General features: G+C 42.3%; 1 protein-coding gene across 3 annotated transcripts in view; it reads right to left on the bottom strand.

Annotated features, from left to right (window-relative positions):
- Positions 1 to 26,139, bottom strand: part of LOC139553146 (uncharacterized) — a 49,018-nt gene extending 22,879 nt beyond the window's left edge. For 2 of the 3 annotated variants that reach the window (XM_071365114.1, XM_071365112.1), the window contains exons 1-3: positions 25,446 to 26,081; positions 859 to 940; positions 164 to 672 (exon numbers count right to left, since the gene is read on the bottom strand). In XM_071365114.1, coding sequence (XP_071221215.1) covers positions 164 to 672; positions 859 to 940; positions 25,446 to 25,514 — 660 coding nt within the window. In that variant the 5' untranslated portion in view covers positions 25,515 to 26,081. The other variant, XM_071365113.1, reaches the window with a different exon arrangement.
- Between the last annotated feature and the right edge of the window lie 268 nt (positions 26,140 to 26,407).

Here is a 26,407-nt window from a genome sequence, read left to right on the forward strand (position 1 = left end):
GGCACTCTATGCATAGCATGACCCAGCTATGTGATTCTATGATTGCCAAATACTTATGTGAGATTCTATCCAAACCACAGAATACTAGGCTGATTGGAGAATGAACAACGCTATACTAACGGTTGCTATTTAAGAATTTTGGACACTGCGTAGAAACACTAACCTGTTGCATTTTCTCCAGGTCCAGACTCGGCCTCCCAACTTCTCCCCCATAGCTGTGTCTGTGCTTCGTATAGGGAACCGCTGACTGGTCAAAGTGGGTCAAGATAATGGGCCTGGCAGCAGGCTGCACCACCTGGAACTGGAGCCGAATGGGGGGTGGGGGCTTGAGGCTGCGAGGCGGGCTGGAGCTACAGAGCACTGGGCTGGGGGAGGCCTCCAGGCAAGTCCCAGGCTCCAAGGCCGCCACCACCGGACCACAGCCGAACAGGTCCCGTACCTCCTCGTCGCTGGAGGCACTGCTGTGGTGCTCGACGTGGTGATGGTGCAGCATCCACTTCTTGCCATCTCCAACGCCGCGGCTGATTCGCTCCAGCTCTTCTTCGGACGAGTGGTGGTCCAGAGTTGGGTCTAGAAGGAGGCGTAGGCGACAGAGGCATGCCGGGGAGAGGGGACCCTGGTTGTGCTGTTGGCTGGTGGCCAGAGGGGTGAGGCCGCAGTTCCGCCACCTCTCTGAGGGGGGCGACCAAGAGTATAGGTCAAAGTTGAAGAGGCAGAGATAGCGATAAGCTTATTGTCTTCTTCTATACTGTGCTACCTAGAAGTAGCTTTATCTGTTAAATGACCATCTTGTACACATCCATGTAACAATGAAGACCATAGACGACTTGGGTTGGTTTGAGCGAGCGGGCCACATACCTCTGTCAATCTGTGCAAGCTCCTGGTTCTCCCCCTCGGAATCGTCGCTCTCCGCTCCCTCCCCACTGCAATGGTAGGAAATCTAGAAGGAAATGGTTAAAGGTTAACTATGACATCAGCTAACATATGGCTTTCAACTAGTTAAATGAGTTAGCATCAGTACAAGCCACTCTTTGGGGCTTTAAGCAACATGGTGGCCCACTAAACAAAAGATGAGTTCAAGTTACTCACTTGAACAAAACAAAACATGTTCATTTATAGATTTGCAACAGTTGTCATTAAAGAACGTATTTTCAAGCTCCCATCTAAATAAAAAATTACCCCAGGCCCACTAACCCAAAGCTCAATCAATATGATTTATCTAAAGAAATTGTGCAATGTAAAAAAGGTCAAAATTAGCACAACTGTTTCACATGTAGCGTGCATATCATGCTAACACCTAAACTTGGTCAAATGGCCTATTCTTCCTGAAAAATGCCTTACACTGAAGTTGGAATTTGGAAGATGGATGAAGTTACAAAAAGCTTAAATCTAGGCCAAAACAAGACAGCCTCTTCAGTTCAATGTAAACCCTTGGCAGCTCTTGATGATGCCATTTCCATGTCCCAGACTGTCCCTTTAAAGAAAAAATTAGATTTCAGTCTTGTGGTTCGGTGGCAGTTAGTGATGTTAGTCCCCCATGAGAACAAAACCAGTATCTCTTCCTCAAACAGATTGAAGTCAGATTGAATCTAAGATAACTAAAGAAATCTGTAATTAATTGACGTTTTTGCAGAGGTTTTAGTAGAGCAATTTTACATCTAGCTAAGGTATGTAATTTTTTTAAATTGAGAAATACTGCACCAATGTGTCATCTTATGTTAAAGTCAGATCTGATGGGCAGGTCTGTCTCACTGTCTGTGTTCTGCGGTAAGATTGGATAGAGCGCAATCCCAGCAGCTGTGTATCCCATGTTAGTGGGCAAGTGAGCATTGTCAAAATCAAAACAACCCTCAAGTAAGTCATGAACTCACAAAACTCAGTTTTGGACGAGACTGACTTTATGAACAAAATTATCCTATTTACATTTTGTCGTAAATTTTGACACTATGTATAAATGTTTGACTAATATCGATGCCACATATTTTTTATCAGATAGGTATTTTATTGCCTTCAGTTGTGCTTTAAGAGCATTCTCCTTTTGGAGGAGTCTACGACAACAAAAGGAGAGAAACCCAGCAGACGGCAGCGCTAAGAGTTAAGTAACGCACCACACTGAGTGAGGCCAGGCCGAGCAGCTGCCATCTGTGCTCACATGCACACACAGACTCAACACCTCCCCTTCCTACTGAAGCACTTCAAACAGTGAAAAGGAGAGAAAGGAACCAGTCCTCCTCGAGCAAGCCGCATACACTACTTGTGATAAACCCGCACCCTCCAAGTACCTTTACGAATCAACGGTAAAGACCTGCAAGTCTGTGAGTCAGTGAAACTTCTTAGTCATTGTACAAAAGAATTTGCAGTGGTACGAATAAGTAACATTCATGATTAGAAAGAGAAACAAGAAATTGTTCGTCCTACGCAAACTAAAAAAGGTTCAACGTGCCAAAGGCTGACCTGGTAGCTATATACACAGGCTACATTCACCCCTGCCTGGAATACGCAACACCAGCTTCGCATTGCTCCTTAACTCAAGCCCTCTCTGATCAACTGGAGCGTATCCAGAAGTATGCTTGCAGAATCATCCTCAGCACAGCATATCCTGAATAGACGGATGCTCTGACTTCATTATCACTACCCTCACTTCATGAGAGAAGAGAGAAACTGTGCCTGGACTTTGCTATATCCCTGTTTTAGTCCCCTTTCAGAGACTGGTTACCCACTGCCTGTCAAGGACACGTGTCAGGAAGATCCACCCCAAGTGCCCTCTTCTCTATCCAACAGGCCAAGACAGATATAAAAAAAAGACAGAACCTACAAAAACTAAAACAACAACTCAGAGTCTCCTAAATGTATACTGAACAAAAATAAAACGGAACATGTAAAGTTGGTCTCATGTTTTATGAGCTGAAATAAAAGATCACAGAAATCTCACCTCTCATATTTTGCGCACAAATTTGTTTACATCCCTGTCAGTGAGCATTTCTCCTTCGCCAAGATAATCCGTCCACTTGACAGGTGTGCATAGCAAGAGGCTGATTAACTTCTTATGGATAGGGGGCAGCATTTTCACATTTGGATGAAAAGCGTGCCCCGAGTAAACGGTCTGCTACTCAGTCCCAGTTGCTAATATATATATATTATTAGTAGTATTGGATAGAAAACACTCTGACGTTTCTAACTGTTTGAATGATGTCTGTGAGTATAACAGAACTCATATGGCAGGCAAAAACCTGAGAAAAAATCCAACCAGGAAGTGGGAAATCTGAGGTTGGTCGTTTTTCAACTCATTCCCTATTGAAGATACAGTGGGATATGGGTCATGTTGCACTTCCTAAGGCTTCCACGAGATGTCAACAGTCTTTAGAACCTTGTCTGATGCTTCTACTGTGAAGTGGGGCCGAATGAGAGGGGAATGAGTCAGACGTCTGGCAGAATGCTTTGAGCTCGTGATGCTCGTTCAGGTGAGAGAGAGCTCTGTTCCATTTGCTTTTCTGAAGACAAAGGAATTCTCCGGTTGAAACATTATTGAAGATTTATGTTAAAAACATCCTAAAGATTGATTCTATACTTAGTTTGACATGTTTCTACGACCTGCAATATAAATTCTGGGACTTTTCGTCCGTACTTTCCGCTGGACTTGCACGCGCGTCGTGAGTTTGGATTTGTTTACCAAACGCGCTAACAAAAGGAGGTATTTGGACATAAATTATGAACTTTATGGAGCAAATCAAATATTTATTGTGGAACTGGGATTCCTGGGAGTGCATTCTGACGAAAATCAAAGGTAAGTGAATATTTATAATGCTATTTCTGACTTATGTTGACTCCAACATGGCGGATATCTTCTTGGGTTCTGTTGGTCTCTGAGCGCCGTACTCAGATTATTGCATGGTTTGCTTTTTCCGTAAAGATTTTTGGAAATCTGACACAGCGGTTGCATTAAGGAGAAGCATATCTTTGAATCTGTGAATAACACTTGTATCTTATATCAATGTTTATTATGAGTATTTCTGTGATTTGATGTGGCTCTGTGCAAATTCACAGGATGTTTTGGAGGCAAAGCCAAATGTAAACTGAGGTTTTTGGATATAAATATGAACTTGATCAAAAAAAACATACATGTATTGTGTAACATGTTGTCTCGGGAGTGTCATCTGATGAAGAATATCAAGGGTTAGTGATTCATTTTATCAATATTTCAGCTTTTTGTGACTCCTCTCTTTGGTTGGAAAAATCGCTGTATGCTTTCTGTGACTAGTTGCTGACCTAACATAATGATATGTTCTGCTTTCGCCGAAAAGCTTTTTGGAAATCGGACACTGTGGTTGGATTAACGAGAATTTTATCGTTAAAATGGTGTCTAATACTTGTATGTTTGAGAAAATGTAATTATGACATGTCTGTTGATTGAATTTGGCGCCTTGCAATTTCATTGATGTTGGCAGGTTAAACAGCATGATCATTACACAGGTGAACCTTCTGCTGTGGACAATAAAAGGCCACTCTAAAATGTGCAGTTTGGCACACAACCCAATTCCACAGATGTCTCAAGTTTAAAGGCAGCGTGCAATTAGCATGCTGACTACAGGAATGTCCACCAGAGGTGTTGCCAGATAATTTTATGTTCATTTCTCTACAATAAGCCAATGTCGTTTTAGAGAATTTGGCAGTACGTCCTACCGGCCTCACAACCGCAGACCATGTGTAACCACACCAGCCCAGGACCTCTAAAGCTGGTTTCTTCACCTGAGTGATCGTCTGAGATCAGCCACCCGGACAGCTGACGAAACTGAGTACTTCAGTGTGTAATGAATCCCTTTTGTGGGGAAAAATGAATTGACTGGGCATGGCTTCCAAATTGGTGGGCCTATGCCTGTCCCCCTGTCCAGTCATGTGAAATCCACAGATTAGGTCCTAATGAATTCATTTCAATTGACTGAGTTCTTATATGAACTGTAACACGGAACCCAAACCGTGTGCGCTATCGTGCATAAATGTATCCCCCCCCCCCCCCCCCCACACCAAACGCGATCACGACACGCAGGTTAAAATATCAAAACAAACTCTGAACCAATGACATTAATTTGGGTACAGGTCGAAAAGCATTAAACATGTATGGCAATTTAGCTAGCTAGCTTGCACTTGCTAGCTAACGTTATTTTGTCCTATTTAGCTAGCTTGCTGTTGCTAGCTAATTTGTCCTGGGATATAAACATTAGGTTGTTATTTTACCTGAAATGCACAAGGACCTCTACTCCGACAATTAATCCACACTTAAAACAGCCAACCAAATCTATTCATCTCTCCTCCTTCCAGGCTTTTTCCATCTTTGAATTTATATGGTGATCGCATCTAAACTTTCATTGTATTACCATGACAACCGGCAACAAAGTTCGTCTTTCAATCACCCACGTGGGTATAATCAATGAGGAAATTGCACGTGGGTACCTGCTTCTATAAACCAATGAGGAGATGACTTTCAGCGCGATCTGTGTCAGAAATAGGAACGACTTCTACTTTAGCCCTTGGCAACGTAAAGATGCTCGTTGGCGCGCGCGAGCAGTGTGTGTGCAATATTTGAATAACATGGATTTCTAAATTTATTTTGCAACCCTCGCGCACGAGACGTGTCCGGTCTGTTCAGCATGTAACTCAGTAAAGTTGTTGAAATTGTTGCATTTTGCATTTATATTTTTGTTCAGTATACATAGTCATGAATAGTTTTTTGTATGTAGTGTAATATCCATGCATTTCAGTGACTGCCATGTGTATATCTGTAAAACTTAACTTCTTCTACATACAACAGGTGTGCATTCAGAGTTTTACTGCCATCACACGGTTACACCTGCCATCTCCATGACATCACCCACTAGCACCGCATGGGACTGGGGTGTGTGTGTGTGTTGCCGTTGGGCCCAACATCACATTCACAACCACCAACGCATCACGAGAGATGAGATATTCAGCTCAGACTGAATTCCAAATCGGGGATGCTTACCATAGTTCTCATCCTGCTCGTCTTTATAAGGGCTTTCTGTAACCTCTTTGGGTCAGGATACTGGTCTGCGCTAGGGCTAGAGGGAGCTTGCATTTCCTGACAGTGATATGAACCTTTTAGAAAATTCAGAATAGGTAAAAAAAAATATATGGTTTCCACCTTACCACTGATACAGGATCAGGTAATCTGATCCAAGATCAGTTTAAGGGCAACTTCTACCTCAAGAAAGGGGTTAAGGGCTCAAGTCCAGGTTAAATGTCAAGGGTGTGCCCCATCTTGGAGCAAGTCAGACACTATTGTCTGTGGCAACAGGATGAGCCAACATAACAGTGACGTTGCATGTTGACTTAACTATTTGACGGTATTTCAGGGAACCTGGTATTAACTGTTTATATAGGACACCAGGTGACTAAGAGGGAACACAAAACACACATTCATACACAAAAAGGTTAAATTTAAAAAATAAAACATTCATACACACAATAGTCCACTATAAACACACATTAACGTTGCACTTAAAGGACATACATGCACGCACAGTAAAGGTAAAGTTATTCAGTGTGTGTACGACTTGGGTACGGGTACAAGAACTAGGCTATTTATCACACCAAATATCCTTACATTTTCTGCTACATTGCTTCTTCGCAGTCCCAGTTAGTCTCCTTATCTCTGTTACATACATCCATCCCACATTGGAAAAACAGGGGACATTTGTTTTATCTGAGGAACTCAAACAGGGTTCAAATAATTGGACCATGAAAAATGCAAATGTCTATGGGGTTTTCATGACTAATGTACTTGGGAGCCATGATACTTGTGTTGAGCCTGTAGCCTAGTATCAGAGGGTACTCTTGTAAAGGACATCAATGTTATGCACCGTGAATCAATGTTATGTGTGTGAAAATAGATTATTTTTGCAAATGCATGGTAAACATAAAATATGATGTAGTCCATGCATGTATGTATTCAACAGTTGAGGGAACTGTGTGTCTGTGTGTTTCTGATGAGATTCTGCACAAGAGAGAAACTGCACAAGAGAGAAACACAAGAGATGTGCATATGCTGTGCAATGGAGCGGAACTGACTTGCTTACTGTTTGAGCAGGTGACCATTAGGCTAGTAGATACAGCAACACCTTGCCTTATGTGGCACACAGCACACTTTGCCTTCAAATCTAGGGCTGCACAATTTGGGGAATATTCAGAGGTGGAAACTTTCTGTGGGAATTAACGGAAATATGCAAATTAATGTTAATACCATTTAAATGTAGATGTTTTTTGCATTGGATATATTTAGCATATCATGTGGAGACAGAAACATATACCTTATCATAAGTAGACATAATTGCAAATTATTAAATCCATCCAATATAATTTTTTTTAAACAACTTAGTTACGAATTCAACTTTAATTAAATGAGTTGACTCTCCACATGGGATGATTTCACTGAACAACAAAAGCGAATATTGAATGATCCCCAAATGTTCCATCGCATCTCCCAAAAACTTTTTCAACATACATCTGAAAAATGATAGTTCCTATACTACAGCTTTGGTTGTCTTCCTCTCAGGCTTTCATGTCTTCTCCCTGGACCTCAATGTCCATCTCATGAACATCAGACTCTGAGGCCTCTAGTTCACTGTCACTTTCCAACCTTGTTGAGGATTACTCGACGGCCACCAAATTTTCAACCCTTGTATTGGTCAGCCTGTTGCGTGCTTTGGTGTGTGTGTTCCCAAATAAGGACCAGTTGCACTCTGACAGATGATGTTGTTGGGATTTGGAGGATGGAGGCAACAGGGGAAAGAGCCTCAGATCCATAAAGTTCTTTCCACCAGGTGGCTTATGAGATATGTTAGCACAACTGCCATATTGCATCTCCATCCCAAAGCCCTTGCTTGGAAGTGTACTTCGCCAGACTGCCAAGAACCTTGCCCTCATCCAGGCCAAGGTGGCGAGACACGGTAGTGATGACACCATAGGCCTTGTTGATCTCTGCACCAGACAGGATGCTCTTGCCAGCATACTTGGGGTCCAACATGTACACTGTGGCATGTATGGGTGTCACGCTTTCTGATGCATTTCAGAACTGCAGTTTCCTCTGCTTGGAGCAACAGTGAAGTGGGCACGGCAGTACGGATTTCCCCTCTTACATCTGCAAGCAGAGTCAGAACATTAGACAGGATGGCATTGTCTCCCTCAATCCATGTAATGGCTACTGCTATACAGTGGTTCCTCCGTTAAGTTGCAGCATACTGCTGCGCAGCTTGCATGGTGCCGCAGAATTCTATGGAGCGTTATTTAAGTGTGAACCACTGGTACAATTAATGCTAGTTTGACCACCAAAGGGCATCTTTGAGAAGCACTTGATAGCCTGTACTAGAGAATGCGGGAACGTGGGAGACCGGGGTTCAATTCCCCAACGGGGAGGAAGGAGTAGGCTGTCCTTGTAAATAAGAATTTGTTCTTAACTGATTCCATATGTGTTATTTCATAGTTGTGATGTCTTCACTATTATTCTACAATGTAGAAAATAGTAAAAGTATAGAAAAACCCTGGAATGAGTAGGTGTGTCCAAACTTTTGACTGGTACTTGCTTAATTAGATTAATATTATGGCGTTTCTATTCCAAGAAAAACAAAAAACCTTCTGGGTTTCTGTTAGGATGGAATATAAAATATGCCGCTGTACAACGTGACGGTCGGGAGTATAGTACTGGGCTATTTAGTTAAAGAATCCCTGTGTCAATTCCTCGATGGGGAGGAAAGAGTAGGCTGTCCTTGTAAATAAGAATTTGTTCTTAACTGACTTGCCTAGTTAAATAAAAGTTACACTAAGAGCATAACATTTCTACACCCCAATTCCCTCATTCTAATCTAACCAATACCCAAACGGAGATTCAGTGAAAATAAAAATCTCACTGATTTATCAAGACCAGTCTCAGAGCAGCGTGAAACAGTGCTAAAAGTTGTAGGCTATTGCTTCTAACTTCAATATGCTCTTTAAATAAAAGACCTAAACCACTTTTAACAGCACATTATGTCGCCCTACAGTATATCGAAAAATATGACGTGACGTGAGGAATTTCCAACAGGCTTTTATATAATTCTAAATTAATAACAGCTTTGTTTAAATAAATAAAAAACTATATTTAGGAGATGATTTTGTTTCCAAATAATGTAAAATGTGCGAGAGAAAAAAGGCCATTCTTGAACATGGGGTGAGACATTGTTACTAATTTGTAAATAAAGCCAATTTGTTATTTAGAATTATTGAATATCTGTTTTTAGAGGGAGAGAAACCAAAAACCTACAATCATCTCATGGTCTCCCAGTTGTGGACGACACGGGTATTGAACCAGCATCTGTAGCAATACAGCTTGCACTGTAATGCAGTGTCTTAGACCGTTGCGCCTCTCAGGCGCTGTATAACGTGAGCAATCGGGAGTTGCCTACAGTAAGACCAAAATAATCCTAACAAAATAAAATAATAAAAAGTGTAAAAGTTTTAGTAAGTAATACTGAAGTTGTCCACAATTACCAGATTCTATTTAGTTTTATGTCACCCTGTATTGTCAGTTAGGACACAGTAGAACCCAAAAGCACTGACTTATGCTAACTCCCCCTTGCGCTGGTCTGGTGCAATGAAATGGTGATACAGGGTACCATACTAAACCACAAATGACCTCAAAGTCCCACAGGGTAAGCTCTCAATTTTTAAAGGAGGAACCACTAGGTTTCAGGAGTTTCAGGCTGCTTACCACTCTCTCCCAAAATACATCCAGGAGGATCCTCTTGATGGGGCTGTCCATATCGGCAGACTGTGATATCGCCATTTCTTGGAGACACTCCTTCCCCTCCAGGAGACAAACATTGATGACAACACCAACCCAACGGGTGTTGCTGCGTAGCTTCAATGTGGTGCTCTTATTCTTCTCACTTTGCTTGGTGAGGTAGATTGTTGCTATTACTTGATGAACCTTCACATACAGAACCATTTCCTTGGCTCTCTTGTACAGTGTAACCATTGCTTTCAGTGCCATGATGTCCTTGAGGAACAGATTCAATGCATGAGCAGCACAGCCAATGGGTGTAGTGTGAGGGTAGGACTCCTCCACTTTAGACCAAGCAGCCTTCATGTTCGCAGCATTGTCTGTCACCAATGCAAATATCTTCTGTGGTCCAAGATCATTGATGACTGCCTTCAGCTAATCTGCAATGTAAAGACTGGTGTGTCTGTTGTTCCTTGTGTCTGTGCTCCTGTAGAATACTGGTTGAGGGGTGGAGATGATGTAGTTAATTATATTATATTTGACCACTCATCAGAGATGATTGCAATACAGTCTGCTTTCTCTATGATTTGCTTGACCTTTACTTGAACTCTGTTGAACTCTGCATCCAGACAATGAGTAGATAAAGCATGTCTGGTTGGAGGGGTGTAAGCTGGACGAATAACATTCAGAAATCTCTTCCAATACACATTGGCTGTGAGCATCAGAGGTGAACCAGTTGCATACACAACTCGAGCAAGACATTCATCAGCATTTCTCTGACAAAACTTCTGATTCCAGGAGGACCATGAGCTGTTGCTATCGTTAAGGTGTCAGATTTACCATTTTCACCTCAAATAGAAGTAGAGGGACTTTGTCAGAGGTTGCTTGTTGTGAGCGCTGAGGGAACTTTTTGCACTTGGCCAGATGATTCTGCATCGTTGTGTAGTAGTGTGGGCTCAATAGCATCTCATTAGTGTGCAAAATCTTGAGAAATCAGCTGTACGTGTGATGGACTGTGCATGCAGATGGTAGCAAATCCATTGAATTGGGGATAGTTTAACCAAAATATGCCACAAGACCTAGAATTACCTTGTGTATCCCACAAATAGGTTCACTGTTATAAGCTAACTTTAATGAATTTAAGCAAATTCCAGGGCTTAATTTCCCATGGAAAGATTCCGACCCTTTGCAACCCTAGTAGTGAACAATAATCCTTAAATGCCTATAAACTAGTAATGCCTTTATGTCATTTGAAATGTCTCCTGCTTGCTTGTTGAGCATTAGAAATGCATGCACCAACAATCCTGATTTATGAGGACCACCCTTACTAGTGATGCACCAATTTCCTTTCACGTGCAAATTCAGAACACACAACATTCTATAATAGAACTGTGTTATTTGACGTGTATATTTTTTGACACGCAAAGACACAAAACGGCGTTCCATAGTATGTCGTGAAGCTAATAGCAGTGACGCTATTACTGTGTAACTCTGGTAGGGCAACATCTGAACAATAGCGCACTTGGTAACAGTGTGTACCGTTGCTTGACCAGTTGCGAAATCCAACATCACCCGACAGAGAACGGTTGATTGTCAAGGGCAATGAATTCCATTATCTTGGCATTAATGGATTTTGCCTTTGAGTTGTCTCACTGAAATGTTCATCCTCTTTCAAAATGACTTGTTGACTAATCAATCCATTAACTAATCAATCCACACAGCATACATTGTTGGCTAGGTTAGGAATGCTGTGTTTCACAAAATTTTATGTAGCGTCATTACGTCATGTACCTACGTTACATAGGTATGCACGTCAGCTTTGACATCGTTTTTTTACATCAGCGTTAAACTAGACATCGGGCCGATACCGATGTTGGCATTTTCAGCTAATATCAGCCGATTCCGATATGTTCACCGATATATCGTATATCCCTAACCCTTGGTTATACTGTTAACATTCCCTTTAGCAATCACATTATTGCGTGTGTGTATAACAAACTTACTACCACTAACGCCCACTCCCAAATCGAGTCAATACCCTATGCACTTGGTGGAGATTAGATAGATCCAAGCAATATTGCGATAAATGCCATCCAGCCTATCATTGGGGGAAAAAAATGGCTGCTAAATTATATGTACAGTGCCATCAGAAAGTATTCACACCCCTTGACCTTTTCCACATTTTGTTGTGTTACAGCTTGAATTTAAAATGGTTTACATTCTGATGTTGAGTCACTGTCCTACACATAATAACCTATAATGTGAAAGTAGAACTATATTTTTTGGCAAGCATAAAGAAGTTCAGGATTCAAAATTATCTTAACAAGTGACATAAGTTGTATGGACTCACTGTGTGTGCAATATTGTTTAACATGATTTTTTAAATGACTACCTCATAGCTGTACCCCACACATACAATCATTTGTAAGGTCCCTCAGTCGAGCAGTACATTTCAAACACAGATTCAACAACAAAGACCATGGAAAGGCACCCATTGGTAGATGGGTAAAAAAAAAAAACATAAGCTAACATTGAATATCCCTTTGAGCATGGTGACTGGATTACACTGGATGGTGTATCAATACACTCAGTAACTACAAAGATACAGGTGTCCTTCCTAACTCAGTTGCCAGAGAGGAAGGAAACCCCTCAGAAAATTAACCACGAGGCCAATGGGAGTTTAATGGCAGTGATAGTTTTTTCCCTGAGGATGGATCAACAATATTGTTGATACTAACTTAAATGACAGAGTGAAAAGAAGGAAGCCTGTACAGAATAAGGCACTTACGTAAAACTGCAACAAATGTGGCGCAGTGGTCTAGGGCACTGCATCGCAGCGCTAGCTGCGCCACCAGAGACTCTGGGTTCGCGCCCAGGCTCTGTCGCAGCCGGCCGCGACCGGGAGGTCCGTGGGCCGACGCACAATTGGCCTAGCGTCGTCCAGGTTAGGGAGGGTTTGGCCGGTAGGGATATCCTTGTCTCATCGCGCACCAGCGACTCCTGTGGCAGGCCGGGCGCAGTGCGCGCTAACCAAGGGAGCCGGGTGTACGGTGTTTCCTCCGACACATTGGTGCGACGGGCTTCCGGGTTGGAGGCGCGCTGTGTTAAGAAGCAGTGCTGCTTGGTTGGGTTGTGTTTCGGAGGACGCATGGCTTTCGACCTTCGTCTCTCCCGAGCCCGTACGGGAGTTGTAGCGATGAGACAAGATAGTAATTACTAGTAATTGGATACCACGAAAATTGGGGAGAAAAGGCGGTAAAAAAAATTAAATAATAAAAAATAAAAAAATGCAACAAATGAGGCAAAATTAACTTCTATGTCCTGAATATAAAGTGCTATGTTGGGGGAAATCCAAAACACCACATCACTAAGTGCCACTTGATATTTTCAAGCATTTTGGTGCCTGCATCACGTTATGGGTATGCTTGTCATTGGCAAGGACTAGGACATTTTTTTATGATGAAAATAAATGGAATAGAGCTAAGCACAGGCAAATTCTAGAGGAGAACCTGGTTCAGTCTGTTTTCCAACAGACACTGGGAGACTTACCCAGAAAGACTCACAGATAGAATTGTTATAAATCGCTATAAATCGCTGCCAAAGGTGATTCTAAAGCCTCGCTTCGCATTCTTAGGAAACTATGTAGTATTTTGTTTTTTTATGTATTATTTCTTACACTGTTACCCCAGGAAATCTTAAGTCTTATTACATACAGCCGGGAGGAACTATTTTTTTTTATTTGATATGTACAGTGCATTCAGAAAGTATTCAGACCCCTTGACTTTTTCCACATTGTTACGTTACAGCCTTATTCTAAAACGGATTAAATACATGTTCATCAATCTAGGCACTGAACTCACAAGGACAGTGTTCTTGATGCTCTAGGATTAGATAAACATGAAATGTATCAACTGTCGCTTCACTACTGAAAACTCGCTAACCAAACAGTGTTTCTCTTATCCTCTAACACTTCCTTCAACCACGAGTGAGTACACAATTGTTTAAAAATATACACTGCTCAAAAAAATAAAGGGAACACTTAAACAACACAATGTAACTCCAAGTCAATCACACTTCTGTGAAATCAAACTGTCCACTTAGGAAGCAACACTGATTGACAATAAATTTCACATGACGTTGTGCAAAGGGAATAGACAACAGGTGGAAATTATAGGCAATTAGCAAGACACCCCCAATAAAGGACTGGTTCTGCAGGTGGTGACCACGGACCACTTCTCAGTTCCTATGCTTCCTGGCTGATGTTTTGGTCACTTTTGAATGCTGGCGGTGCTTTCACTCTAGTGGTAGCATGAGACGGAGTCTACAACCCACACAAGTGGCTCAGGTAGTGCAGCTCATCCAGGATGGCACATCAATGCGAGCTGTGGCAAGAAGGTTTGCCGTGTCTGTCAGCGTAGTGTCCAGAGCATGGAGGCGCTACCAGGAGACAGGCCAGTACATCAGGAGACGTGGAGGAGGCCGTAGGAGGGCAACAACCCAGCAGTAGGACCGCTACCTCCGCCTTTGTGCAAGGAGGAGCAGGATGAGCACTGCCAGAGCCCTGCAAAATGACCTCCAGCAGGCCACAAATGTGAAACAGAAACAGACTCCATGAGGGTGGTATGAGGGCCCGACGTCCACAGGTGGGGGTTTTGCTTACAGCCCAACACCGTGCAGGACGTTTGGCATTTGCCAGAGAACACCAAGATTGGCAAATTCGCCACTGGCGCCCTGTGCTCTTCACAGATGAAAGCAGGTTCACACTGAGCACATGTGACAGACGTGACAGAGTCTGGAGACGCCGTGGAGAACGTTCTGCTGCCTGCAACATCCTCCAGCATGACCGGTTTGGCGGTGGGTCAGTCATGGTGTGGGGTGGCATTTCTTTGGGGGCCGCACAGCCCTCCATGTGCTCACCAGAGGTAGCCTGACTGCCATTAGGTACCGAGATGAGATCCTCAGACCCCTTGTGAGACCATATGCTGGTGCGGTTGGCCCTGGGTTCCTCCTAATGCAAGACAATGCTAGACCTCATGTGGCTGGAGTGTGTCAGCAGTTCCTGCAAGAGGAAGGCATTGATGCTATGGACTGGCCCGCCCGTTCCCCAGACCTGAATCCAATTGAGCACATCTGGGACATCATGTCTCGCTCCATCCACCAACGCCACGTTGCACCACAGACTGTCCAGGAGTTGGCGGATGCTTTAGTCCAGGTCTGGGAGGAGATCCCTCAGGAGACCATCCGCCACCTCATCAGGAGCATGCCCAGGCGTTGTAGGGAGGTCATACAGGCATGTGGAGGCCACACACACTACTGAGCCTCATTTTGACTTGTTTTAAGGACATTACATCAAAGTTGGATCAGCCTGTAGTGTGGTTTTCCACTTTAATTTTGAGTGTGACTCCAAATCCTGACCTCCATGGGTTGATAAATTTGATTCCCATTGATAATTTTTGTGTGATTTTGTTGTCAGCACATTCAACTATGTAAAGAAAAAATTATTTAATAAGAATATTTCATTTATTCAGATCTAGGATGTGTTATTTTAGTGTTCCCTTTATTTTTTTGAGCAGTGTATATTGCATGTATCTGACAGCCAGTACAGGTCCGGAAAGATACATCTGTTGTTTTGTTATGTGTTTTACTCTGCTTGCAAACACGCTGGATGATTCAGAATCCATTGAAGAGCTTGAACGATTCATTGACAAGAGATACTTACGAGCTCAAAGAAATATCACTGGTTTCGTAGGATTCAAGCACTGTTAAGGACAATAAACCCAATCAACTAAACAAACCAAAGCCAAGTTGGCCAAGCAGTATCAAAGATGTCACTAAACCATCCCCAAGCAAGAAGGCGCGCATGTAGAGTTGGCGAGAGGTTTACTGATATGGATGTTGACTTGTTAAAACCCATCAATGAAAGGCTTGCCAAACTTGAGAGGGCATCAATGCATTATGTGCCGGTCTAGAATTCAGCCAGTCAGATTGATCTAAGAAAAGAGAACACGGAACTGAAAGGTACTGTAGACTCTATTCATGCAAGGTGGAGGTGGTGCAAAGGGAGAACAAACAACTAAAAGAAACCTTGCTTGATGTACAGTGTCGATCAATGCGGGACAATCTAATCTTTTCAGGGATACCGGAGAATGACAACAGCAGAAGCTGTGAGGACACCGTCTGAGACTTTGTCAACTCAACTGAAACTGCCCACATATGTTGTGCGTAATGTCACTTTCTCCAGAGTCCATAGAATGGGTAAGGCCTCTGGGAATAGGCCACGGGCTATTATTGCATGTTTTGAAATTTTTAAGCAAAAGGAAAATAGTGAAAAGCAGTGGCAGAGAACTCAGAAACACAAATTATGGAATTAATGATCACTTCCCCATGGAGATCAATGAAAGGAGAAATATCCCATCATGATGGAAAAGCATTGCCTAAATCAACGAGTCTCCATGGTGATGGATAAACTTTACATCAACGGGCAACTGTATCAGGACTCCAGACTAACTCCCTGGCTATTTTAATTCAATGTTCAAATCTGTGTGTGTGTGTGTGTGTGTGTGTGTGTATCATGACAACTTCAACTATAATGAATACATGCACTATTGATCTCCACTTGACAAGGAAAGGGCTGCATATAGCTCAGGTTAATGTATGTAGTAGCCTTCCTAACAAAATACATGAGGTTTTTAAACTTGGTCAACTTAAATAATATTCATATTTTAGCTTTGACCGAAACGCATTTAGATGCATCTGTAAATGATTGGCAAAAGAAGATTCATGATAGTCTACTTAGAAGGGACAGGAATAGTGGGGGTGCAGCACTGTACATTCAGAATCAGAAACCTTTTAAGAGGAGGGATGACCTTAATGTCAAATAGAGGCACTATGGGCTCAAGCACATCTGCATCACTAGGCACCCATATTGGTGGGATGTGTGTATAGACCTCCTAGCTCTAAAGTGTCCTATCTGGATGACTTATGCACTGGGTTTGACCAGGCCACATATTGTAAAATAGATGTATTTATCTTGGATGATTTTAAAATAAATTGGAATGATCATAATTAAAATAACTAAATTGATGAGATTTGTTTCAAACCACAGTTCTCGGCATATGGTTAATGACACTACTAGATCATCAACTAAGTTGGGTCACCGGTCAGACACATGCATTGATCTGATGTTCTCTAATATACCATTGTAATGCTTAAAAAGACAGATCAAAGCCAGGGGCTGGACAGACCATAATATTGTGACCATAACCATGAACACCAAGGTTCCAAAGAAACCCCCAAGGATTGTGGTCAAGAGAAAATTCAGAACATTTAATCATGAGCTATTTCAAAATGATTTGACTCCTGTACCCTGGGAGCTGATTAATCTAGAGGAGGATTTAAATCACGCTACAGAATGTTTTATTGATTTGCTCACTGAGGTAATGGACCATCATGCCCCAGTAAGAAAGAGTACTGTTGGGGCTCGTCCATCTCCATGGATTGATGATGAACTGGGTGAGGCATTTTCTCAAAGAAATATGGCAAAAGTCTTAGCAGCCAAATCTAAAACAGAAATTGATTAATAGAATTAAATAACACTACGTAATTATGCAGTTAAATTAAATCGTAAGAAATATACATTTTGCAAAAATGCTTATATTGATTATAAAATGTAATATGTAAAATAATATGGAATACTGTGAAGGGCTTACTTAGTACATATATTACATCATGCCCATCAAATGTAGAGGTTGGTGGGAGAACAATAACAAAACCAGCTGACATTGCTAATCATTTTGCTGATTTTTTTTTACAAAGATAATGTATTTACTGAGCGATACTGTAAACACCCATTCTTCTAAACAAGCCATTGTCCAATGGATTGATGATCATATGAGCAAAAAAAACTGTTATTTTAGTCTATAAATAATGTTAAACCTATTGAAGTAATTACCCTATGGTAAATCTACAGGTTATGATCTTATGGACAATTGTTTACTTTCTATGCTGCTCCCCAGATTGCAGCTCCACTGAAATACATATTTAATTGGTCACTGGAAAAGGGGACGTTTGCAAATATATGGAAGCATGCTAAACTGTGTCCTATCCCAAAAGACAGCAAAGAACCCATTACTCCTGCCAATAGTCAACCTTCACTCATTAAGATATTGGAGGCTATTGTGAGTAGACAAATATGGGAGTACATGGAAAAGAATGATCTGATTACAGCCAATCAGCATGCTTATCCCAAAAAACATTCCACTACCACTGCATTGGTTGACATGACTGACCAGTGGCTCAATGCTAAGGATAATGGTAGGTTTGTGGGTGTACTGTTTTTAGATTTTAGTGCAGCATTTGATTTAGTGGATCATAAAATAATTTTGACAAAAGTATTGTATTATGGTTTTAAGGAGGTAGCATTGAATTGGGTACAGTCATATCTAACTGACAGGAAACAGTCCACCTATTTTTGGAACTCCAGCTACTATATATGCAGAGGATACTACAATTTATAGAACAAGACAATCAGTTCAACAGGTACAGCAAGCGCTTCAAGTACATTTGGAAAATATCTGGAAGTGTGTTTGCAGGAACAAACTTTTTTTTAAACACCAAGAAAACCAAAGTTATGTTGGTCTGTTCCACCAGGAAAAGGCCAACACAGCATGGGATACAATTATGTATTGGGGGGGGGTACAAATTGGCAGAAACCAAACTACTAGGAGTGCAGCTAGACAACATCCTTGAGATGTTTCTGCAACTTGATTGGAGTTTACCTGGGTGAATTAAATTTATTGGACATGATTTGGAAAGGCACACACACCTGTCTACATCAAGTCCCACAGTTGACAGTGCATGTCAGAGGAAAAACCAAGCTATGAGGTAGAAGGAATTGTCCGTAGAGCTCCGTGGCAGGATTGTGTCGAGGCACATATCTGGGGAAAGGTATCAAAACATTTCTGCAGCATTGAAGGTCCCCAAGAACACAGTGGCCTCCATCGTTCTTAAATAGAATAGGTTTGGAACCACCAAGACTCTCCCTAGAGCTGGCCAACCTGGCCAAACGGAGCAATGGCGGGATTAGGGCCTTGGTCAGGGAGGTGACCAGAACATGATGGTCACTGACAGAGCTCCTCTGTAAAGAAGGGAGAACCTTCCAGAAGGACAACCATCTCTGTAGTACTCCACCAACCAGGCCTTTATGGTAGTGGCCAGTAGTGCCTTTTACTGAGAAGTGGCTTACATTGCCAAAAGGAAACTAAAGGACTCTGACCATGAGAAACAAGATTCTCTGGTCTGATGAAACCAAGATTGAACTCTTTGGCCTGAATGCCAACCGTCACGTCTGGAGGAAACCTTGCACCATCCCTACGGTGAAGCATGGTGGTGGCAGCATCATGCTGTGTGGATGTGTTTCAGCAGCAGACACACAGAGACTAGTCAGGATCGAGGGAAATATGAACTGAGCAAAGTACAGAGAGCCTTGATGAAAACCTGCTCCAGAGCGCTCAAGACCTCAGACTGGGGCAAAGGTTCACCTTCCAACAGGACAACAACCCTAAGCACACAGCCAAAACAACATAGGAGTGGCTTCGGGACAAGTATCTGAATGTCCTTGAGTGGCCCAGCCAGAGCCCGGACTTGAATCTGGGCTCTGGAGAGACCTGAAAATAGCTGTGCAGCGACGCTCCCCATCCAACCTGACAGAGCTTGAGAGGATCTGCAGAGAAGAATTGTATCGCCATACCCAAGAAGACTCGAGGTTGTAGTCGCTGTGAAAAGGTGATTCAACAAAGTACTGAGTAAAGGGTCTGAATACTTATGTAATGTGATATTTCGGGGGGGGGGGCTCCTCCAGACCATTCAAAATGTGCAATGGTGGCACAGAATGGCTGCCATTCAACCATGAAGTAGGAGCTGGTTGCTACCAGGTTTTGGGCTCAATTCAGAATGAGTTTAAATTCAATTGGCCACACCCCAAAGGATGTAGAATTAAAATTTGAGTGACAAGAAGTAGAGTTTCATCCAATGCAATTAAAATAAATCCCACTCAGTAATAGAACATGAGTTTTACTGAATCTGACTGGTCACACTTCCAGATACCAAATAATATATCACTTCTCTGGAAACAGTGTTCATATCCTCTTTAACCTCAGTGTTTGGAAAAGCCAATTACATTTCCTGCAACTATATCATTTGTTTGGAGTATTTTTGAAGGACTCAAATAAAATCAAATTTTATTGGTCACATACACTCGCATTAACATCTGCTAACCATGTGTATCGAAATGCTTGTGCTTTTAATTCCGACCGTGCAGTAATATCTAACAAGTAATCTAACAATTTCACAACAACTACCTTATACACACAAGTGTAAAGGAATGAATAGAATATGTACATATAAATATATGGATGAGCGATGGCCGAACAGCATAGGCAAGATGCAGTAGATGGTATAGAGTACAGCATATACATAAGATGAGTAATGTAGGGTATGTAAACATTATATAAAGTGGCATTGTTTAAAGTGACTAGTGATACATTTATTACATCCAATTTTTAATAATTAAGTGGCTAGAGATTTGAGTCAGTATGTTGGCAGCAGCCACTCAATGTTAGTGATGGCTGTTTAACAGTCTGATGGCCTTGAGATAGCTGTTTTTCAGTCTCTCGGTCCCAGCTTTGATGCACCTGTACTGATCACCTTCTGGATGATAGCGGGGTGAGCAAGCAGTGGCTCGGGTGGTTGTTGTCCTTAATGATCTTTTTGGACTTCCTGTGACATCGGGTGGTGTAGGTGTCCTGGAGGGCAGGTAGGTTGCCCCCGGTGATGCGTTGTGCAGAACTCACTACCCTCTGGTGAGCCTTACAGTTGTGGGCGGAGCAGTTGTCGTACCAGGTGGTGATACAGCCTGAAAGGATGCTCTTGATTATGCATCTGTAAACGTTTGTGAGTGTTTTTGGAGACAAGCCAAATTTCTTCAGCCTCCTGAGGTTGAAGAGGCGCTGTTGTGCCTTCTTCACCACACTGTGTGGGTGGACCATTTCAGATTGTCAGTGATGTGTACGCCGAGGAACTTGACACTTCCCACCTTCTCCACTACTGTCCCATCGATGTGGATAGGGGTGTGCTCCCTCTGCTGTTTCCTGAAGTCCACGATCATCTCCTTTGTTTTGTTGACGTTGAGTGTGAGGTTATTTTCCTGACACCACACTCCGAGGGCCCTCACCTCCTCCCTGTAGGGCGTCTCGTCGTTGTTGGTAATCAAGCCTACCACTGTAGTGTCGTCTGCAAACTTGATGATTGAGTTGGAGGCGTGCATGGACACACAGTCATGGGTGAACAGGGAGTACAGGAGAGGGCTGAGAACGCACCTTTGTGGGGCCCCAGTGTTGAGGATCAGCGGGGTGGAGATGTTGTTTCCTACCTTCACCACCTGGGGGCGGCCCGTCAGAAAGTCCAGGATCCAGCTGCACAGGGCGGGGTGGAGACCCAGGGTCTCGAGCTTAATGACGAGTTTGGAGGGTACTATGGTGTTAAATGCTGAGCTGTAATCGATGAACAGCATTCTTACATAGGTATTCCTCTTGCCCAGATGGGTTAGGGCAGTGTGCAGTGTGATTGCGTCGTCTGTGGACCTATTGGGGCGGTAAGCAAATTGGAGTGGGTCTAGGGTGTCAGGTAGGGTGGAGGTGATATGATCCTTGACTAGTCTCTCAAAGCACTTCATGATGACAGAAGTGAGTGCTACGGGGTGATAGTTGTTTACCTCAGTTACCTTGGCTTTCTTGGGAACAGGAACAATGGTGGCCCTCTTGAAGCATGTGGGAACAGCAGACTGGGATAGGGATTGATTGAATATGTCCGTAAACACACCAGCCAGCTGGTCTGCGCATGCTCTGAGGACGCGGCTAGGGATGCCGTCTGGGCCGGCAGCCTTGCGAGGGTTAACACTTTTTGTAACCTGTGATTGACTGTAGACCCTGCCACATACCTCTCGTGTCTGAGCCGTTGAGTTGCGACTCTACTTTGTCTCTATACTGACGCATAGCTTGTTTGATTGCCTTGCGGAGGGAATAGCTACACTGTTTGCATTCAGTCATGTTTCAGGTCGCCTTGTCATGATTAAAAGCAGTGGTTCGCGCTTTTAGTTTTGCGCGAATGCTGCCATCAATCCACGGTTTTTGGTTGGGGAAGGTTTTAATAGTCAGGGTCAACTTGAGAGTTAAATTAATACATTCTGAAAATGTTAGTGTTTTCCCATATTGAACAAAATGTAAGTGATTGATTAAATGTAATAACTTAGAATATTTGCATACATGTTTTGTTTTCCTTGATAATTTAAGTGTTTGTCCTGAAAATCCATTGTTTTAACAACCATATCAACCATCAGTTTATGACAGACAAAACAATGAACAGGAATCTCATTTACCAACAAAAATCACAGCTAAAGACCGTGCAAAACTATTTCCAAATATTTTACAGGAAAGTGGGGGCAAATTGTAATGCACTCCATGCAACGTTGTGCTGGAACACAAGGTCACTTCGAACCAGCAAAGCGTGTGAAAAGAATGTCCGAACAGCCACCACAGCAGCGGCAGATCACCATGACCAAAGCAACAGCAGGGAAATCTGTGGTAGTGATGTGCAGTTCACGAACGATTCGTTATTTTTGAAAAATACTTTTTAGTGACTCGAGAATCATCATTATTTTTTGTTTTTACTGCTGGCCGCAATGAATCAATGAATCGCAAATAATGATTGATTCACGAGCCTCTGGCTCAGCGTACGCAGACCAACAACTGTGCCCGCTATAAAATAGATAATTCTGCAGGTAGCATAGAGACGTATTCGACTTAAAATCCTTATGGGACTGAGCACATATGAAATGAACATGGTCCAAAATAATGGCTGCCGTGTAACGTTGAATTGGTTGCCACTGAAGGTTGAAGAAAAGCAAGTGTAAAGGAGGGTGACTTCAATCATCAATCACCATCATTATTTTACATTTATTAAAAGTGATAATGCAGCCCCCTGCCAACAAACGGTTAGTGTTTTTATTGAAGACTGGTGACACCAGCTTTGTATATTGCTGCAAAGTCCTTAGCGCTCCAACTAAGATAACCTCTAGGCTAGGGAAACACTGCTAGAGCTCTTGGACTCTGGGGAGACTGTCTGCAGAGTTGAACAGCTGTTGGATGGGCAAATCATACGTGTAGTTTAAGCAGGCCAGGTGCATGTGTGTGTGTTAAAGCATTCTGGGCAGTTTAGGGTGGAAACACTGCTGGGCATACACACACGTTACTAAGACAGATTCCCCTTTCAGAGGAGAACCAGATGTGCAATACATTGAAGTAGGGTTGATGGTGTGTGTAACACAGATGTTATACTGAAATGTCAAATGTGTGTTAATGTTTATACATATGTAAGCTATTTTGTGTGCGCAACAGTTATGGGTGGTCAAACCAGCCTGAATGAGTATGGATTTCTGCATGCAAGTGTGCAACTATTGAGGTAGTGTGTATACATTCGAAGTCGGAGGTTTACATACACCTTAGCCAAATACTTTTAAACTCAGTTTTTCACAATTCCTGACATTTAATCCTAGTAAAGATTACCTATCTTAGGTCAGTTAGGATCACCACTTTATTTTAAGAACGTGAAATGTCAGAATAATAGGAGAGAGAACGATTTATTTCAGCTTTTATTTCTTTCATCACATTCCCAGTGGGTCAGAAGTTTACATACACTCAATTAGTATTTGGTAGCGTTGCCTTTAAATTGTTTAACTTGGGTCAAACGTTTTGGGTAGCCTTCCACAAGCAGTTGGGTGAATTTTGGCCTATTCCTCCTGACAGAGCTGGTGCAACTGAGTCAGGTTTGTAGGCCTCCTTGCTCGCACACGCTTTTTCAGTTCTGTCCACAAACTTTCTATGCGATTGAGGTCAGGGCTTTGTGATGGCCACTCCAATATCAATACTTGTTGTCCTTAAGCCATTTTGCCACAACTTTGGCAGTATGCTTGGGGTCATTGTCCATTTGGAAGACCCATTTGCAACCAAGCTTTAACTTCCTGACTGATGTCTTGAGATGTTGCTCCAATATATCCACATAATTTTACTTCCTCATGAAGCCATCTATTTTGTGAAGTGCACCAGTCCCTCCTGCAGCAAAGCACCCCCACAACATGATGCTGCCACCCCCGTGCTTTACGGTTGGGATGGTGTTCTGCGGCTTGCAAGCCTCCCCCTTTTTCCTCCAAACATAACGATGGTCATTATGGCCAAACAGTTCTATTTTTGTTTCATCAGACTAGAGGACATTTCTCCAAAAAGTATGATCTTTGTCCCCATGTACAGTTGCAAACCGTAGTCTGGCTTTTTTTATGGACATTTTGGAGCAGTGGCTTCTTGCTTGCTGAGCGGCCTTTCAGGTTATGTCGATATAGGACTCATTTTACTGTGGATATATATATTTTTGTAGCCGTTTCCTCCAGCATCTTCACAAGGTCCTTTGCTGTTGTTCTAGGATTGATTTGCACTTTTCACACCAATGTACGTTCATCTCCAGGAGACAGAACGTGTCTCCTTCCTGAGCGGTATGACGGCTGCATGGTCCCATGGTGTTTATTGTTGCGTACTATTATTTGTACAGACGAACGTGCTACCTTCAGGCGTTTGGAAATTGCTCCCAAGGATGATCCAGACTTGTGAAGGTCTGCAATTTTTTTTCTGAGGTCTTGGCTGATTTATTTAGATTTTCCCATGATGTCAAGCAGAGGCACTGAGTTTGAAGATAGGCTTTGAAATACATCCACAGGTACACCTCCAATTGACTCAAATAATGTAAATTAGCCTATCAGAAGATTCTAAAGCGATGACATAATTTTCTGGAATTTTCAAAGCTCTTTAAAGGCACAGTCAACTTAGTGTATGTAAACTTCTGACCCACTGGAATTGTGATACAGTGAATTATAAGTGAAATAATCTGTTTGTAAACAATTGTTGGAAAAAAAACTTGTGTCATGCACAAAGTAGATGTCCTAACCGACCTGCCAAAACTATAGTTTGTTAACAAGACATTTGTGGAGTGGTTGAAAAATGAGTTTTAATGACTCCAAACAAAGTGTATGTAAACTTCCGACTTCAACTGTATATATATATATATATACACACACACACACCTGTGTGTGCAATTGTTTGCATAGTATGTGTCTAGCAAATTTCTTTGAACGTTAAATGCCTGATTTGAAGTAGGAGCAAAAATACTGTACAGCCCACATAATTGATATGCTGTTTCAGGTGTGTGTGGTTGCAGTCTTTCGAAGTAACCAAGTCATTCACCTAAAACCACAGGCCCTAGCAAAAACACTCTGCATAATGCGATACTAATTAATATAGAAGGGTCAAAATGTTGCTGCAATCAAAAATATAACAAAATTTTGCTGCAATCAATTGGCTATCAACCCACAACCGGCGGTTGTTGTATTCTTTATTTTAGTTAAATGATACTATCATAATAGCACTTAACACTGTTACAATGTATATTTTTGGATGTTGGGAGGGATGTTACTGTGGGGGGGGGGGGGGGGGGAGTAAATTCGACAGGGGGACGATGTTACTGTAGGGGGGAGGGAGGGGGAAATTCGACAATACTGTGAACCTATTATGCTTACCTTGAACTGAAAGGGATGTATCTCGTTGAGTGAGTGTCTTCTTAGCTTCTTGGTTAGAGTCTTCAACATCCTGAAATTTTACGAATATGGTTTCACCAAACTAAACTTGTTGCTAAATGTACACTGGCGTGAAGCCATGCGACGACTACAGTGCATTCATTGCGAATGTACAGCAGTTCGCACATCAGTCGCACACATTTACACATGAACGCACACACCACACACAAAGGTGGCACTCTCAACTTCTGTTGAAGAGAAGAATCAGCCCCGATATCAGGTTGAAGATTTACTGTGCAGGTCAAAATCTTGACATGATAGCGACCAAATCCGTTATTTGTGACAGGCTGGATTAGAACGAATTTGAACTAAAACCGACTTCTTGTGCGTTCATTTAGCTTGGTAGCGACGTAGCCAGTCCTGGTAGCTGGTTTCCCATGTCCCAAATTAATACATTATAGTAGTTTCGACTTTCTCCTCCAATGCTTTGCAAAAAATAATTGTAGGAACAGCGCGCAAACTATGTAGGTTACTTTTACTGAACTTGCTCACATTTAGACACGCACACAGCACTCACTCTCACACACATATACACACAGCCGAATGTAGGCTACATGGCACGCTAGTTTCCAAGAACAGACATACTACTTCTCTCCGTTATGGATCCGGCTTTTTCATTGGCTTCTCCACGGAATTATGTCGGTTTTTTTCTGTAGAGGGAGGGGTGACTGCCTATTTCTTAAAGCCATATCTTGTTTTCATGGAACGATAAACCTTGTGTTTATATACGGCCTAAATCTGTAATGTATTTCAGCCAATTTTCATCTATTGGAGGAACAATAGGGTTACTTAGATTTGGGAACTGTCATTAGGATGATGTGTGTCAAGTTTCGAATTTGAACTATAAAATAGCCTACTTAGTTTTAAATATAAAATAATATAATGTATTAGAATAGAATAAAAAA

The sequence above is a fragment of the Salvelinus alpinus genome, chromosome 25, assembly GCF_045679555.1.
Source record: "Salvelinus alpinus chromosome 25, SLU_Salpinus.1, whole genome shotgun sequence".
Lineage (NCBI taxonomy): Eukaryota > Metazoa > Chordata > Actinopteri > Salmoniformes > Salmonidae > Salvelinus > Salvelinus alpinus.